Source organism: Phyllostomus discolor, chromosome 7, assembly GCF_004126475.2.
Source record: "Phyllostomus discolor isolate MPI-MPIP mPhyDis1 chromosome 7, mPhyDis1.pri.v3, whole genome shotgun sequence".
Lineage (NCBI taxonomy): Eukaryota > Metazoa > Chordata > Mammalia > Chiroptera > Phyllostomidae > Phyllostomus > Phyllostomus discolor.
In genome coordinates this window covers 125,529,780-125,546,705 of record NC_040909.2, presented here as the reverse complement: position 1 = coordinate 125,546,705, position 16,926 = coordinate 125,529,780, and the positions used below count along the sequence as shown (strand labels likewise).

Genomic DNA, 16,926 nt, shown 5'->3' with positions numbered 1-16,926 from the left:
AAGCAAACTCTGGTATAAAGCCATACACAAAGCCTTATTATTTTGGTCTGTGAGTGGAAACATGTTTGTAATAACTGTCTTACAACTGAAGAATTAGAGGTTGCATTTAAACAAATAAGAGATCAGAATGCTTTCACTGTAAAAAGATTATTGACCTTAAGTAAAAACATTTATTTTGCTATGAGATTTAATTTACCTATAATAAATTATTCCTTCTCATTCGTGAAATGAAATATTGACATCTGGAAATCTACCTGTCCGTGCAAGTGACATTAAGGTCAGTCCAGAAAGTGGAGATTAATCTGAGTCAGTGAAAAATTTAGAAGGGGCATTGACAAAATGAGGGCCATAAATTTCAAAGTACAGATTAAAAATGAAATTAATCCCGGTGAGCCAGAACACTGAACCTCCATTTTTTTTTGAAATTTCAGGACATGCTCATAAATTTTGATGGCATATCTCTAGAGAAGAAAGAAATCTTAGTCTATGGTAGAAATTGATGTTAAGGGGAAGTGGTACTTAAAGAAATAAAGCGTAGAAAAGAAAGCTATATTATAAGAAATAATATATTTATCATTCATTTTTTCATTCTTAATGAAACTAATATTTAAAAAGTTTCTACCATATAATAAGCATTAGGATAAAATGATTAAAAAGTAGGGTACCCACATACAGCTTATTTTTATGTAAGCAAATAGACCCACTAAATCTTTCATTCATTTGTTCCATCTAGAAGTTCACAGTATGCAGGGCTAAACGGACAAGCTAATAAGGCATGGCAATGAGAAAAGTGATAGAGGAATGCACTGGGAGTTTATGCACCTGAGTGTGAATGAAAAATTGTCCTGAAGAAGATAAGGTTAGCTTATCATTTCCAGACTTACTTTTCCAACATTTGTGGAAGTTCATCCACTTTGATACCCAGAAAATTTTGTTCTAAAACTTTTGACCCTTCCTTGTCTCTGTCATCCACTACCCTCCCAGGTTACCTAGTCTTAACCTATGAAAGGATGATGACTTGGCTCAAGATTGTTAACTCCGTCTCTCTTTGTTGGAGTCTTATCTAGATTTGACACATTTAAATCTAGGATCATGCAACATCTCGACTAACTCATTGAAAATGGAAGTTCTTGCGTTCTGGTGTATTCACAGCAGTGAATACTCTCCTCTTCCATTTCTGCTGATTCCAGGACAGCACCTGGGATCTTAACACCATCTAACATGGATGCATCTCAGAAATCTTGAAGTCCAACATTCCACTATTTGGTGATATCTTTCCACCCCTTTCACCAGTTGTTCAATGAAGCTGATACAGTCAGGAACATACCCACGATGAACTTTATCTAAAGCTTTGAGGAGCCCTCATTAGGAGAAATAGTACCAAATTACAATGGGAAAAGTGGTTATACAAATGTATATGTACATTAAATGAAATAAAAACAAATCGCTAAATTTTAAAAACAGACAACCCATTACAAAGTACACTAAAAATCATAACGTTTTAACTAATAAATGAATTTCATGCCGCTATAACTCTTTTTTATTTCATACATCATGGGCTGCATCTATTTGGCTGCATTCATGAATATCCAATTGACCTAACACTATTGATTGAGAGGCTCATCATTTTCCATCACGAAGCAATGTCAACTTTGCATAAATCAAGTTTGGGGGTCTGTTTCTGCATGCTCTACTCCTTCCCATTGATCTATTTGTCCCTGTACTAAATCAATACTATCTTCCTAGGGGTAGCTTTATGATAAATGTTTAAACTCAGTGATTTAAGTCATCCAACTTTGTCTTTCTTCTTCAAGAGTTTCTATGGGCATTCTTGATCCTTTTCATTTCCACACCAATTTTGCTTTGGCGTATTAAATTTCAAAAGCACTACTTCTGGGGCATTGATTGAGATAGCACAGAATCCAGAGATCCATTTAGGGAGAACCAACATCTTAATGATACTGAGTCTCTCATCTGTGCATGTAGTTTCACCTCCATTTCCTTACATATTCTTTAATTTCTCTCACTGTCATTATGTAGCATTTGTTGTACAGGGCTTACACTGCTTTTCAAATTTATTCCTAGATATTTGATAATTTTGCTGCTATAATAAATGGCATCTTTTTAATTTCATTTAAAAATTGTTTCTAGCATGTAGGAACAAAATCTATTTTTGTATATTAAGCTATCTAAGAAACTTAACAATACAAATAGACTAATCTCTAGACTGTATTTTCTGGGCATGCAATCATGTCATCTGAAAATAATGACCCTTTTACTCCTTAATTTCCAATTATTATGATTTTCATTGCTTGTTCTTGCGCGTTTGGTATGGCTAGAATTTGTTCTTTGATGTTTATTGGAATTAGTGATGAGGGCTGTGCTCACCATCCCCAGTGTCAGGAGAGAAGTGTTCAATATTTTACCGTTAAGTATGATTTTAAAACAGTCTCTTGCTGTTGATGTTGGTATTCCTTTAAATATTAAATCTGTGTCCCTCTATTCCTTGCTTCCTGAGGTTTTTGAAACATGAATGAGTCTATGCTTAATGAAATGTTTTTCAGAATGTTCTGGAGTTCTAACCGGAAATTTCCATTTTTGCAATGGAAAGGAGCAGCATATCCCAAGGCCAGTCTTCTCTGGCTGCCCGGAATGCGCCCTGGGCGATGCTCGGCTCCAGGCTCTCAGGCTCCTGCCGCCTCCTCACTGACGCACCGGGGAGCAACGCGAGAAGAGAAGCGGTAGGCACGGAACGCACAGCTTACCTCCGGGTGGCTCCCTTCTCCTCCGGATGATGGACCCTACAGTCCTATTCAGTTTAGCAGCCTACTCATGCCTTTAAATACGTTTGGGTTTGTTTTTTTTTTTTGACAGAGCTAGTCATTCTTCACAGAAAGATTAATGCAGACAATTTTCTCAAGGCCTGCAGTATAAAACTGAATTTTGTTTCTATCATTAATAGTGTAAGAAGTTTCTTTTATCTTTGCAACTTGTTATTGGTAATGTAGGTAAACTAAGAATATTTTCAATATAAGAATACTTCTGTAAGGTCTTTTTTCATTTATAAGCTGTTGGGTTTGGACAATTTGCTACAGACCGGCTCTCACCCTATACATTTCACCACTGGTTTCTTTTCCACAATCTGTCCACTTCTTGTGCCGGATGGCTCAGGACATGTGCATAGGATGATCTGATCTTTGCCCCCACCCCACCGCCCACAACTTCTTCATCATGACTTTGGGTAGAGCTGCTCACTAAATGGTAGGCATAGTCTTGGGAGCTACTCCTTCACTGGAATTGGTATCTGTACATGAAAGCAACTGCAAACTACATAGATAAGTTCAAACCAAATATTTCTCTCACTCAAGTTCTCCTTAGCTAGTTCCCCAAATACTGGACATCCACTCCAAAGCCCAGCTACTCCCAGGAGAAGTAGGATGGAGAGACACGGAAGCAGCAGGAGACAGTAATGTTAACCTATGCGATGTCACCTCAAGCGTGCAGCCGTCAGTTTTTAAGGGGAAATCAACCCTTACTCTAACCACAGTCCATAACAAATATATTGCTCATGGGTGATAGTAAAATTCCATGGGTGGGGGGAATTAGGAAAAATAGGTCTGAAAATCTTGTCAGGGGGCCATGTGTCTAAAAACTTTTGTTGGGGAGCACTAGTTTTCAAAAATGTTGAGAGGCAGTATTTTAACCAGTTGACATTGAAATGCCTTGCTTTTCCACTTTATCAAGACATATGCACCTATTGCTAAGGATCCTCTTGGATCTTGGGAAAGACACAAGCAAATGTGGGGCTCTGAGGCCAAAGCTTCCTTAGTGTCATGGTAACACCACTGCCAACATGTCCTGCAGCAGGAGTCACGAACTCTTCTTGTCAGTGCTCTGACCTCCATCCCTGCCCTCCAATGCAGATCCAAGGAAAGTTCTTGAAGACTTGAGTTGAAAGAGAGTAAGGAGAGAAGTACTGGACCACAAGGAGCCAGAAGAGGGGGCACGCCCTCAACCCAGACCCCATCTATCAGCCCGCTCAGAGGCACACACCATGGCCACTGTGAGGCAGGTGTTTACTTTCACAGCTGCCCAAGCACCTGTGGAAGCCTGGAGGGTATGGCCAGGCTGCAGAATTCTATCGCCCGCGGCACCAAACCTCCCCTGACCTCTACCTTTGCACAGCTGTCTCCTGTATTGTCCCCAAATGCCATTCCTCGTTTCCATAAACATCTTACTGTTCTTTAAGACCTGGGTCAATTCTTCATGTCAATCTTGTCTACTCTCCCAGGTGGTTCCCCAAGCAGTCACAAAGTTATTCTGTGTTTTAATTCCTTCTGAAAGAAAGTCCTACATTTCTAGATGGTCTGTGAGTTTCTTGCAAGGAAATTTTAAATCAGTCAGCTTTGTATCTTCAAAGAAAGTGGAACAATGCTTGCCTGAATGACTTACTGGATAGCAGAAGCAATTAGAACCTTCTGCCATTGTGGGCTTTGTGAGAAGATTCGAAAAGAGTACTTAGGGAAGAAAAAGAAGGCCGTTACCTCTATTTTTGTAACAGAGGTATTTGCCACATTGAAGCAGTAATTATGCACAGGGCCAGGACAGGACGGAAAACAAAATGATGTCCTTATCCTGATAATAGATCTCTACGTGGAATTACAATTATTCCACTCAAATTAAGGAATAAAATTATACTGTCCCTTGCTACCTTGAGTTTTATGAATAATTGTTTTCTACTACTGAACAGTCAAGATGCAAAGAAAAAAAACACTCATATTTTAAAAGAAAAGAAAGAGATCATTTTTATGCCACAGAACCTTTTAAGTATATCAAAGGTAGGCTCAATCTGCTTGAAATCGCCGTTGGAGAAGAGGAAAATGCAGCTTACCCTTCTTGCCGATGGGCCCGGTCTTGCCAATGTTGCCCTGGTCTCCCACATCCCCCAGGTCTCCCTTCGTCCCTGGAAAGGAAAGCATGTTGTCTTTACATCCTCACGTCTTATCTTCCCTGCGAAGATGTGGCCCACTTGAAGGAAAGAGCAAAGACGTATATTCTCTATCTGGCATATTTATATATACCCTGTGCCATATTATCTATTTTAATAGTGTCAGAATGTATGTATTAAAATTAACTGTGGATAGTTAGGGCAATCCGAACCTGGCGATATTAAAATGCTTATCAATGTGATATTTCTAAAAGGACCACAGCAGGGGAGGTTTAATCTAAAGGTCAGATAAGGGGCTGAGTGAAAGTATTCTTGCATTTGAATCTCATTCTGTGCCTTGCTAGATCCATTTCGGCTTCACTATTTCTCCTGTGTTTTACAACCAGATTTGACTCTCTCAGCTGCTGTGAAAAGGGGGAGGGAATGTACAATCCCAAAACCTAGTCACCAAAGGAACATCGAAGATTGTCCCACTGAGTTTTTGTTGGAAAAAAGAAGACAGGGATCACTAAGTTCTTCCAGAATTGTTAGTATTTTTTCTATGATAGTCTAAACGACATTTGCCAATTATAAAGCTATATTTTTGTGATAAAAAACTTTGCAATTGAGTTTCAGATTTACAGACTAGGATACCTATTCATAGCATAAAACAGATTTTAAATTAGAATTTCTCAAAATGAGGTCTCAGAGGCCTGTGTTTTCCTTTCTTTAAATGATAAAGATTTTACAGTCAGTGGTCTAGAGCCAGCACTTTGCAGCAGCTGGTGGGGAATCCCCCTCGTGCTCAGAAGACACATGCTTGCACGTCTCAATCCAGAAGCTTTTGGTCTTATGAGTAAAAACATTCTCTAACGACCTTTGTGCTGTTATTTTCTCTTCTTTGCTCCTACTCCTTCCGCACCCTGCCAGATGCTGGAGAAAGGTCAGCAAATGGAAGGGCCAAATAACTTTCTGCTCCTTCCAATTTTCCCCCTGAAGCCCTAAGCCAGCCAAAAAGAGTCGCTGAGCAGTGGCTTCCAAGCGAAGACACAGCTACGAATACAGCTGTGTTCACAAAATCCGTAGTTTCTTAGATATTCTCAGAGACTTCTACTCCCTGGAGCTCCCAGAGTGCCCCAGTCCAGGCAATTTTAAGGGTGACATTTGAGAATGTGCCTGCGTCTTGTTGACAGGCGGGCTCATAAGAACTCTCTGGTGGCGAGAGAATTGGTATCTGCGATGCACGTTGTGCATCTTTGGAGCAGAGGTAGTTATTCCTAGGACAAGTCCAGGAGAGAGAGAAGAGCGACTGTAACATCCCAGTGTCAAGTTCACACTGTGTTACTTACCTTTTGGCCCCATGCGTCCCACTTTTCCAAGCTTTCCCTCCTCTCCCGGATCTCCTTTTTCGCCGTCATCTCCTGGTGAAATGGAAAAGGAATGAGTGAAGCCCCTCAAGTAGTAACAGAAGCACACACTCCCCACGATAGGGGGAGCGTGGTTGGAATCCACCTCGCAGCTGAGGGCTTGCCTACCGCCTCCATGTGAGTCGTATATATATATATATATATATATATATATATATATATATATCTCATATGTATAATGTGTAGTGTATATAACGTATATATCTCCACCTGGACTGGACACCCAGGGGGAGAGAAGACACTCCCAGTGCCTTTTCCTTTTCACTTTTCTCCACGTCCAGCTCTACCTGTAAAGAAATCTACTGCTGGTAAACCTCGGATGAGTTGGTTTGAACTGACGAACCTCGGTTCTTGCTGAAGAATCTGGCAAATGCTGGAAGCATTTACATGTTTAAATGTTAAATACATGTAGTATATAGAGGTATGCCTTACATATAAAGGCATGTGTTTATATGTTATACATGTATTTATATATCATGTATGTTTTGTCCTATATAACACATGTAATATACAATATAAATATATTAATATATAAATTATATAAATATGATATAATATTATACACAATATATTATTTTAATATAAATATATTGAAATAAGAAATATAAAATAATCTATAATACAATATTACAACATAACTATAATTATTGTTTATTAATATATAATAAAACATTATATAATATCTTAGTATATTATTTTATAAAATAATGAAATAATATAAATGATGTTATCTTAAATTATAGACACATGGGCAGGTACATTTATTACTCTCTGACGGAATGCCTGGAAACCCCAAAGTTATGGGCACACGCTGGGAAGCCGCGAACCGAAGGCCGGCTGGGAAGAGGGCGGGCGCACGGGGTCTGCGTGAGCAGCGGTGGCGCGAGTCACACACCGGTGGGTGCGGCTCCTGCATCTCACCCAGTCGGGAACGACTGATTGAGTGGTTCACTGAAAGCGCCCTGGACAGCGAGTCAGGAGTCCTGGATTGTAATGCCATGGTGGTCACCGATAGGTGGAGCAAACCTTTACAAGTTCGTGATTGAACTTACTAGCTTTGGCGATAACACAGATCTGGACCTGAGACTCTGCATTACCGTTTCCTGTTTGGAGAAAGCTGACTACCTGCCTTCCCTTTCTGGGTTTCATGAACTGCCAACACCTATTAGAAAGGGCTCCCAAAAGGTTTAAGTAAAATAATACACACAAAAGACCCAGGACCTGCTCGGTGCTTAGCCATGGTGACTACTTTTATTCCCTCCTTTTTACTTCAGTTTCCTCATCCTTACCCTCGCTCAGTTGTTTTAGGATCAACAAGGGAAGCACGTGAATGTGCTTTGAAAATAATGAGCACAGCGCACACCGCATCAGGAGCAGCTGCCTGCATTAGCACCACACCAATCTCAGGACACGAGGGGTCAGTCCTGTCCATCCCCCATGGGAGGGAGTAAATGGAGGATTTCTAAAGACAAAAATTGAATTCAGGGATTAGACACTTTGAGAGAAAGTTGAGATGTCCATTTATTTATGCAGAATAAGTATGACCAAACCTTCCTGTTTTTTTCTTCCTGAGAACAGAATGTTAATAATATAAATGAAAGCATAAGCAAAGTATGGGAAAGTGGGATTTCCAGATAGTGAGATTGGTCAGACATTGGAACATTTCTCACAGGAAGCTCTAGAATCCACTGGGATAGGCTTTCAAAATACAGGGCAGGCTTTCAGAACACAATGCACAGGTGACTCATGTGATCAGAACAGAGGGGTGAAGTGGGTGCACCAAGTGGCATTTCTCCAAAGCTCATAGTACAAGTTTATTGAGCGAGTATTATGTGTGCCATGCACTGTGTTAATGTAAACATCATGGCAATTTGAGGAGGTGAAAATCATTATTGCTCCATTTTATGAATGGAAAAATGGAGAATGAGGTTAAGTCACTTGCCTACTGGCACAGAACTTGAGTGGTAGAACTAAGATTCAACCACATGTATGTCTCTGCCCCTCCAGATCCCTCCAAGTAAGTGATTGCCACCCCCTCCCCCTCCCCCATAAGTCTAAGCTTCTGCGACTCTTAGATTATGGATTTTAGAGAATTCCGCACTGTGTAAAATTGTTCAGAGAGAAAAGGGGAGGTGTGGAAAGAATGACAGTTTCCTTTTAAATAAGAGAGATAGTGGGGGCGGAAAACAACAGCTATTATTTCAATGACTTAATTCACAGAGAATATACCCTTGAGGTAGTTCAGTATAATTCAGACCTGGCTTTACCACTTAGCCGCCGAAGGAACTTGGGAAATCCTTGACCTTCTTTGAGGCTTGTTTCACTCACTTGGAGACTGGACAAAAATAATACCTTTTCCCCCAGAGAGTTTTAGTAAAAGTAAAGTCAGAATAGTATGGTCCTTTGGAAGCCTCTTCCAACACTTACAGACCAGGCTAAAGTCTCCCTGTCTTTTCCTTCCTTCCTAGAACCGGAGGCATGGAAACAGAGAACAGACTGATGGGGACCAGAGGGGAGAGGGAAGGGCGATAAGGGAGGAAAGAAGGGGAAGGGTCTAGTTAAGAAACAAGCATAGAGCCCTGGCTGGTGTAGCTCAGTGGATTGAGCGTGGGCTGTGAACCAAAGCGTCGCAGATTCGATTCCCAGTCAGGGCACATGCCTGGGTTGCAGGCCACGGCCCCCAGCAACCACACATTGATGTTTCTCTCTCTCTCTCTCTCTTAAAAAAAAAGAAACAAGATGACCCATGGACATGGACTGTATGCTGAGGGTGTCCATGTACCTGTGCTACCCCTGTGCCCTGCGTGATGGCTGGGGTCGTGAGTGATTTACCCTGTCATCCCCAGAATGGAGCACAGTGTTTGGCTCTGGTGCCAAATAAGTACGGTTGAACTGAATGTGTTTTGTGAGCCATAAAGTGCTTTCTAAATATCATGATGGCATTTATTGTATACTGTATGCCGGAGGGTTCTCGGTCATTGACACGCATCCTAACAACAACCTCTGCAATGGATGCTATTCTTAGCTCCATTTTACAGATAAGAAAATGGGGCCAGAGAGAGGTTGCGAAGCATTTCCCAGGGGCGCATAGCTCGTAAGTAACAAGGCCAGGATTCATACTGGGGCATCTGTTATCAAAGCTCATGTTCTGAACACGCTCTGTGATTGGGAATAAATTCCTGTCTAAATATTGCTGGCTTTGGGATTGCTGTTCTGTACAATGGGACCAAAGCTGCTCAGCAAAAGGCAAGATCAAAGGCGGGCATGTATGTGAAGCACTCTGTGAATCCGAAAGCCACACGGATGTGAATTATAGGTGCCATCATTATGTCCGATCCTTCTCCCCCTTCCTATGAGCCTTCCCTTTCATTTCCAAGCACATCTGTAACTGGAGGCCATCAGAGGAGTGACCTGGACATCTGCTGCTCCCTGGTGGCTCCCGATGGAGACCTGGGAGGTGAAAATAGGATTATCATTCTTCTGACCTGTGTGCCTGCATCCCAGCCTGGTGGTGAGCGGATTGCTGGCAGAGATGAAGCAAACAACGTGTGCCCTTGCCTTCCGCTTGGGTCCCCGGTTCATTTGATCTTTGGGACTTGCTTTAATGAGAACAGAAGAGAGGTATAAAAGCAGGCTTTGGAAAAGATCCCTCACATGGTTCATAGTTCTCCGCTTTTATCCTCTTGGCAATATTTCATTGGATTAGTAGAGCAATTTCAACTTCCTTTTCTTCTTTTAAAAATAGCTACTTACATTTGAAAATCAAATAAAAATCGATCAGCTAAAATGAACTAATTTCAACTGTCCGGCAATGGTTGATTCCAGCCCCTTCGGGCCACCAGCCTGCTGTGATAATCTCTCCAGCAGAATTCCAGCAGAGAGCCCAGTGGACCGATTTTTCTAGGTCGGAATATTTTTTCCCTTCAACATGCACAAAGTCCTAACACTAAATTCTAGTTTGAACTCTAATGGGCGAACCGAGGTCAGTACCCTTGCTCAGAGACAGTAATTATTAAAAATTAGTGGATTGGTTTTGGAAATGCCAAAGGAAATGCACCGGAAGCTGTTCTGTGCCCACTGTCAGAATAATCTTATGGACTGAAGGAAGTTGTTAGTGATCATTCTTCTAATCAGCCTTAGAACTGAGTGAGTTATGTAGTATGGTGTCCTCTGTTAATGAGGCCAGACTCCTGCTTAAAATATACCTTCCCCATCCCTGCCTACAACCTTATCCATACACACCAATTGTATCCTCATTGTTGGAAATTTCAATCGTCATCAGTGACTCCCCTCACCTCGCACGTACACCAGACACACTAGTACGGTCTTAAAGCGGGCCACCTCCCAGTCCTTTCCCTGCCCCAGTCACAACCTCCTCATTTCCCTGGAATATCCGGGCCTCCCTGGAACCTGCTATTGTTGCCTTCTCTCCATTCATCAAGTTTATCCGTCCCTCTGTGCCCTCCCTTGCCTCCCCATCCATCCTGGAGTCTTTCAGTTTGGTCACTGCCTCACAGCCCTCCCTATGGCAGAAGAAGCGGAATCGGTGAAGACAGCTCTGGAGCAAGTGATTTCATTTCTCTGAGTCTCCGTTTACTCACGAAATGCAGACAACCATTCTACTTCACAGGGTTGGCACGGACTAAAGAGACGACAAGTGTTCAGCACAGTGCCTGGCACTGGGTAATCTCGTCTGTTCTTGTTTTAATAGGATCACCATCATATCACCAGAAATGACATCTTTTTTTAAACTTCTCTTGTATTCAGCACCTCATTCTTTATCCTATATTCATTGCTTACCTTTTTTTACTTGACTTTGAGTTTTTAATATTTACTATAATACTGCAAACCTTTTACATAATTAACAATACGTAGAGATAAATATACATACATCACTAAGGTTTAACAATTAACCCATTGTTCTTGCTTCATAGATTTATTTTTACTGATTTTTTGAAACAGTAGATTACAGACACCATAACAAACCTTCCTTAAATATTTCAGTTTCCAAAGGGTAGGAACATTCTCCAATGTAAACATGAGATCGTTTTATCAATCTTACTTTTTAATGGATTACAGGGTTTGCCGCAGGCACCTTCATGGAGTTCTGTTATCAGTTTTATCTTGGGTCCCTACTGCTGTGCCATGTATCTAATAAAAAGAGCTGAGTGCTGAGAAAGGGAAGCAGACATTCAGAGGAGTAAACCAAGGCTCTCTGAAAACAAACAATGACAAACAATCCCATTTTCTCTTCTGAAGGATTATGAATGCATCAAGAATCTGCCAAGACCAGAGTTGTTGGAAGAAGACAAATCTCCATTGGTCACTCACAGGAGAGAGTAGCTGCTGGTAATCTGGGATGATATATTGATGAAGATCTTGGACTCCACTCTTAATAGCCTGAACTCAAGTCCTAATTATATTGCTTTCTAACTTAGGTGTGACATTTAACCTCTTAAGTCTCTGTTTTATCTGTAACTAGGAATAAGCAGACTATTCACCTATTCTGAAATCCCCCAAACTGAGAGTTGTTTCCTTATGCTAAGGCCCATGACACTTTGACTTTATTTTAATAGTTTTGTGATGACAATTGCAGGTAGTACAAGACATCAATACAGAGGCCTCTCATTTCCTTTATTTACTGTTAAGCACATTGCCAAGTAAAGGTGAGTGCTACCTCACTGCTCCCGCCCACTGCCTGAAGGTGGGGTTCTTCGCTATCTAAAGGGTCCTAGACTGAGAACAGGCACTGGCCACTTGGTCAATGGCAGCCGACAGGAGAAGGCGGTCTGCCATGTAGAACCAGGCCTCTGTGAGCGTGGGTCGCTGGCCACCAGAGGTAGCGGTGGGTGTACACTGTAGATAGATTACACACCCATGGGGACACCTCATCATGGCCCTCCTTCCTCATTTAAGAACTGAGGGGGGTGGACAGTTTTCTTCATAGTTCTTTCAGTGATAGAATGAAGAGCAAGCAAGCGTAGCTCTAAATGGAGAAAGATTTCGTGTGCCTTCTTCACGGTGCTGAGGCAGCTTCTCTGTGGACAAGGGGGATCGAGGCCTTGGCCAAACTAGTTTAAGGACAATAAACAAAATGCTTCTCATGAACAGGAAAAGTATTTACACATTCACAAAGTATTATTTATTCTGAATGTTGTTTACTCCGTTCCTGCAGTAGGGATATGGTTACAAACACACACAAGTTCATCTTAGTCCACAGGGCACCGCATGCCTCTAGGGAGAAAGGCTGTCTCAGGAGTAAGCTTACGCAGAAGATAGCTGCTCTTAATCAGGGTACGGTTTGCCAAGGGTCTCAGCCTTCAGAACCCCAGGCCTACTCAGCTTGAGTGACAGGACACTCATTCACACTCCCTCCAGAAGCTTGGTGCAATGGACACAACAGTTGTGTAGTCTGTTATGGACTGAGTTGTCCTCTCTCCCAGATCCATACATCGAAGCCCTAACCCCCAGAACTTCAGAATGACCGGGTTAAACTATGGCTGTTGGGGCTGTCCTAATGCAATCTGACTGGTGTCCCTATGAGAAGAGCAAACGTGGGTGCACAAAGACACACAAGAGACGTGTGCCACACCCCTGATAAGGCCACGTGGGGACACAGTGTGAAGGCAAGTATCTGCAAGCCGAGAGGGAGGTCTTAGCTAAGAGAGACCAAATCTGCCAACTCCTTGACCTTGGACTTCCAGACTCCAGAACTGTCAGACAAAACATCTTTGTTGTTTCAGCCACCCAGTTTGTAGTACTTTGTTGTGACAGTCCTAGCAGACTAATTTATAGTTCCAACTCTTTTATTGTATACTAAATAACTTCCCTTTGTGCTTCTGTTTCTTATCCTGGGAAACTGAGATAGTTACACTTTTCTCATGGAGTTACCTGGCGATGAAGCGATAGGGATGGTGAAGTTCATAGGGGAGTATTCCCTCACCGATCCACCAAATTCTGAGTGTACAGTGGGCACCTACTGCTTGTGCCTATCTGGTATGCTCTACCTGTGCTTCTGGTACCAGCACCACAATTTTCCACAGGAAACCATACTCGCTTATTCTCAATCCATGTAGTTTGAACCTCAGCCGCAGTAATCAGGTCAATAAGAGTCAATAAGAGCCAATGAGTCTCAATTTGTAGGTAAGCCTCCTCAGTAACTCAAGCAGTCATAACTTGTAAAAATGGAGACGTGCTCTCTGCATGGGTGGCAGAAAGGACGGACTGTTAATGAAATATCAGAATCACGACGAAGGGTGAACCTTTGTTAACGTGAAGACTTTATGGGGAAAAGCAGAACCAAAGCGTGAAGACCGCGTCCTCAGCGCATCACTGGAACCTCCACAGAGCTCAGCTCGAATCCCTCCCTATTCCGTGAGTCTATTATTCCCCTCCTCTCCTTGGTTTGTTTGTTTGATAACCAGTGTAGGTTTGGGTAGTGTTTTCTTTCTTTCACTTGCAAATACAAGTTTCCTTACTAATATAACTCACTACTAGACACTGGGCAGGAGTATAAGGGCCTTGCTACAAGGAGAAGAACATCTCATGAGAGGATATGCATGTGAGCCCATGATTATCGTGGCAAATGCTGGAAGTGACATTATTACGGGAGCATAAAGAAGGAAACACTTCATTCTACCCGCCCACACCCAAAACTCTTCCCAGTGCTTTCTCAGGAGGAAAGAAATGGTGTCTCTGGCACTGAGCTCTATGAGAATAAACTTGTATCTTAAAGTAAGTGAAGAAGAAAATAAGCTCAAATACCAATTTGTCATTCTATCTGGGCAGGCTGGTACTGAAACACCCTCATCAATAAAAGTCCCCGTGGCTTTTTCATCTATTAACTTCCATGCCCCCTCTCGGTTCAACCCCTGGGTCGCTCCTCCCCCCAAGAATCTTCTCCGCACCGACATTCCCGCCCCCATCTCGCTCTTCAAGAGTCTGGACTAATCTTGTCCTCCGAAGGGAACTCCCCTGACACTTCACAGCGTCCGCCACGTGGTGCCATGGATGATGGGACCAGATCGGGGGTGACACATGGTCTTTTCTGTGTGCCCAGCGCTCGGCGTGGGCTCTGAGACGCAGTAGGGGCTTTCTCAGTAGAGGGTTTCCAAGTAAAAGGAATAACGAACGTCCTCAAAGGCAAGGTGGAGAATGGGAGCTTAATGACCACAGTCACATAAATTAGCAGTTGATTGAAATGTCATTCTCAATAACGGCCGATTAGTGAATTGACTTGAGTCTGCCAGGGTGTCTGTGCTGATGGCGCAGAATCCAGTAGGACAGCCCAGGCAAACACACGAGCCTCTCTCCGCGCCTCCCTCCACCCCGGACGTTTTGCTTCCTCTGCTAACCCGCTCCCGTCTGCCGAAAGAACGGCCGTGCTCACCCCTCTCTCCGGTTCGGTTCCCAAATCGCCTGTGACTCTTCCTCCTTCCTCGCTCCCCTCCGGATTCTCCTTGGTTCCTCCTGTCCACCTTTCCTTTTTCCTCCTGTCCCTGCCGCCTTTATTTTACCTTTTACCGTCTCCATACCTGCACCTCTGTTTCGTGCAGGTGATCCCTAAAGGGTCTCAGTGGCGTTTCATCCACTGGGGACTCCAAGTGCCTGGAATAGTGTCCATTCAACAAATAGTTGCTGAAATATTGGCTTCCTTGGATCCGAATTTTGCTCCCTCCTCCAAACCATCTTGCAAACAAAGCTTTATAAAATCACATTTTCATTATAAAACTCCCCATTTTCAAAGCATTTCAGCAGTTCCCCTGTGTCTACAGGCCAAGTCCAAACTAATTAGTTTAGCATTTAGACCCTCCGTGGGATTGTCCGGCATTATTTTCTGACAGCGACCCGCATAACCTTCTATTCTTATCCAATGTGTTTATTCAGTGTTCATTAAAAAGCCTTTCAATTTGTGCCTCCACTGAAAAACAAATGTATCTGCTCAGAGGAAACAACCCAGAAGTCATAAAAGAAAAGACAGACACACATGACCACAAGAGAGTTGAAGTTTTTTACATGATGAAAGATGCCACATAAGCGTACAGGCAAAGGTGGGTTGACAGTTGTGAGTACGTGAAACACAGAGTTTATTCTTACACTTTTATGTATTAATTCTTATATTCTTTTCCATGAGAGTAACTGTAAACCCACTTTTGTGCCACCCTGTATAAAGTTTATAAACAAATATATGATCGGCAAAGAAAAAATCAAACGCTAAGACATAAAAATGATCCATATTCTTAATGTGAGTTTCTGTAAGTCACTTTGCAGAAAGACAATAAATGAAAACACAGATGCAATATAAACATAAACAATGAGAAATGGAAAATGCTCAGACTCATTACTAGCCAGAAAAGTATGTACATGTGCCATGTCTGACGTAGTTTACCCTCAGATTTAGTAACGGTTTTAACAGACTAATTGTATCCAAATATGCCGTATATACAGAAAGCACGTGGTCGTTGGGTGACAGAAACCCCCTGTGGGCCTATTACTCTACTGTTCTTTTTGCCTTCCACCGGTAAGAACCGCGGCTCTCAATGCCCAAGTTCGGTGAGAAGGAAAGGAACTATTTATTCAAAAGTTATACAGATTCAGAATAATGGTGGAATGTCACTGTTAAACACACACACACACACACACACACACACACACACACACACAGAGTCCTGCCTCCCCTTGCCAAACCAGGCTGGTCCGGGGTGCCATGTCTCAGGAAAAGAAAATAGAAGTCTGTAGCTCGGCTAGGCTCCTGTTCTTAATCCAAAACCGCATCCTCACGGTGGGCGGGGGAATCCTTCTGCATTCTCTCAGACCGCATAGCTCAGACCCCGCACAGCTGTACGTGGTCAAGAGGCTTCTCCTTCCCAGCCGCAAGGTCAAGAACCCCGCACAGCTGCTGCATCCCGCTTTTCTGCTTCTTTCTAAGCTGTGTGGCCAAGACAGACATTCTCCCCACCCCCAAACTGCATGGTTAAGCCCCAGCATGGCTGCTGTACCTGGGTTTAAATCCCGTGGATCTTCCTCTGTAGCCCCACTTCTGACTCCCTCCACACGGGGTTACACCTGCCAGTAGTCTGGTTTCTTCTGCCTCTCTCGGCTGCTATTGTTAGTCCAGGCAAGCTGGATCCAGGTGCTGTGGAAGCCTCCTCCAAGCTGCTCTTGCAGGCGCAGGAAGCCCCTCTGGCTACATCGTGTCATGGGTTAGAATCATGCCCATCTCCCTGGCTCCCAGCAGGCACAGCTTTTAACATTAGTAAAACACTGGCCAAGTTCTTCAGATATGCAAATGGCTCTCAATGGCCCTGCTCCACTCCCTCCTCTCCCAAGCCAAGCCATAGCTGTGGGGCTTTGGGATTTGGGGGGATCTCTAGCTCAGCACCCCATTACAATTGTTTTTAGCAAAGTAAATGGCACGATATTTCTGGAAAATAATCTGTCAGTAATGATTAAAGTGAAAATCCACACACTATTTTGCTTTAGGGAACCTATTTTATGGGAATAATTGCAAGAGCAAGTGTATATATGAGAATATTTGTTTGTAGTGGCAAAAACAAAAACCATAAACAACCT

General features: G+C 42.8%; 1 protein-coding gene across 2 annotated transcripts in view; it reads right to left on the bottom strand.

Annotated features, from left to right (window-relative positions):
- Positions 1 to 16,926, bottom strand: part of COLEC10 (collectin subfamily member 10) — a 42,400-nt gene that overhangs the window by 13,208 nt on the left and 12,266 nt on the right. For both annotated transcript variants that reach the window (XM_036031375.1, XM_028534022.2), the window contains exons 2-3: positions 6,277 to 6,348; positions 4,892 to 4,963 (exon numbers count right to left, since the gene is read on the bottom strand). In XM_036031375.1, coding sequence (XP_035887268.1) covers positions 4,892 to 4,963; positions 6,277 to 6,348 — 144 coding nt within the window. The remainder of the gene's footprint in view (positions 1 to 4,891; positions 4,964 to 6,276; positions 6,349 to 16,926) is intronic.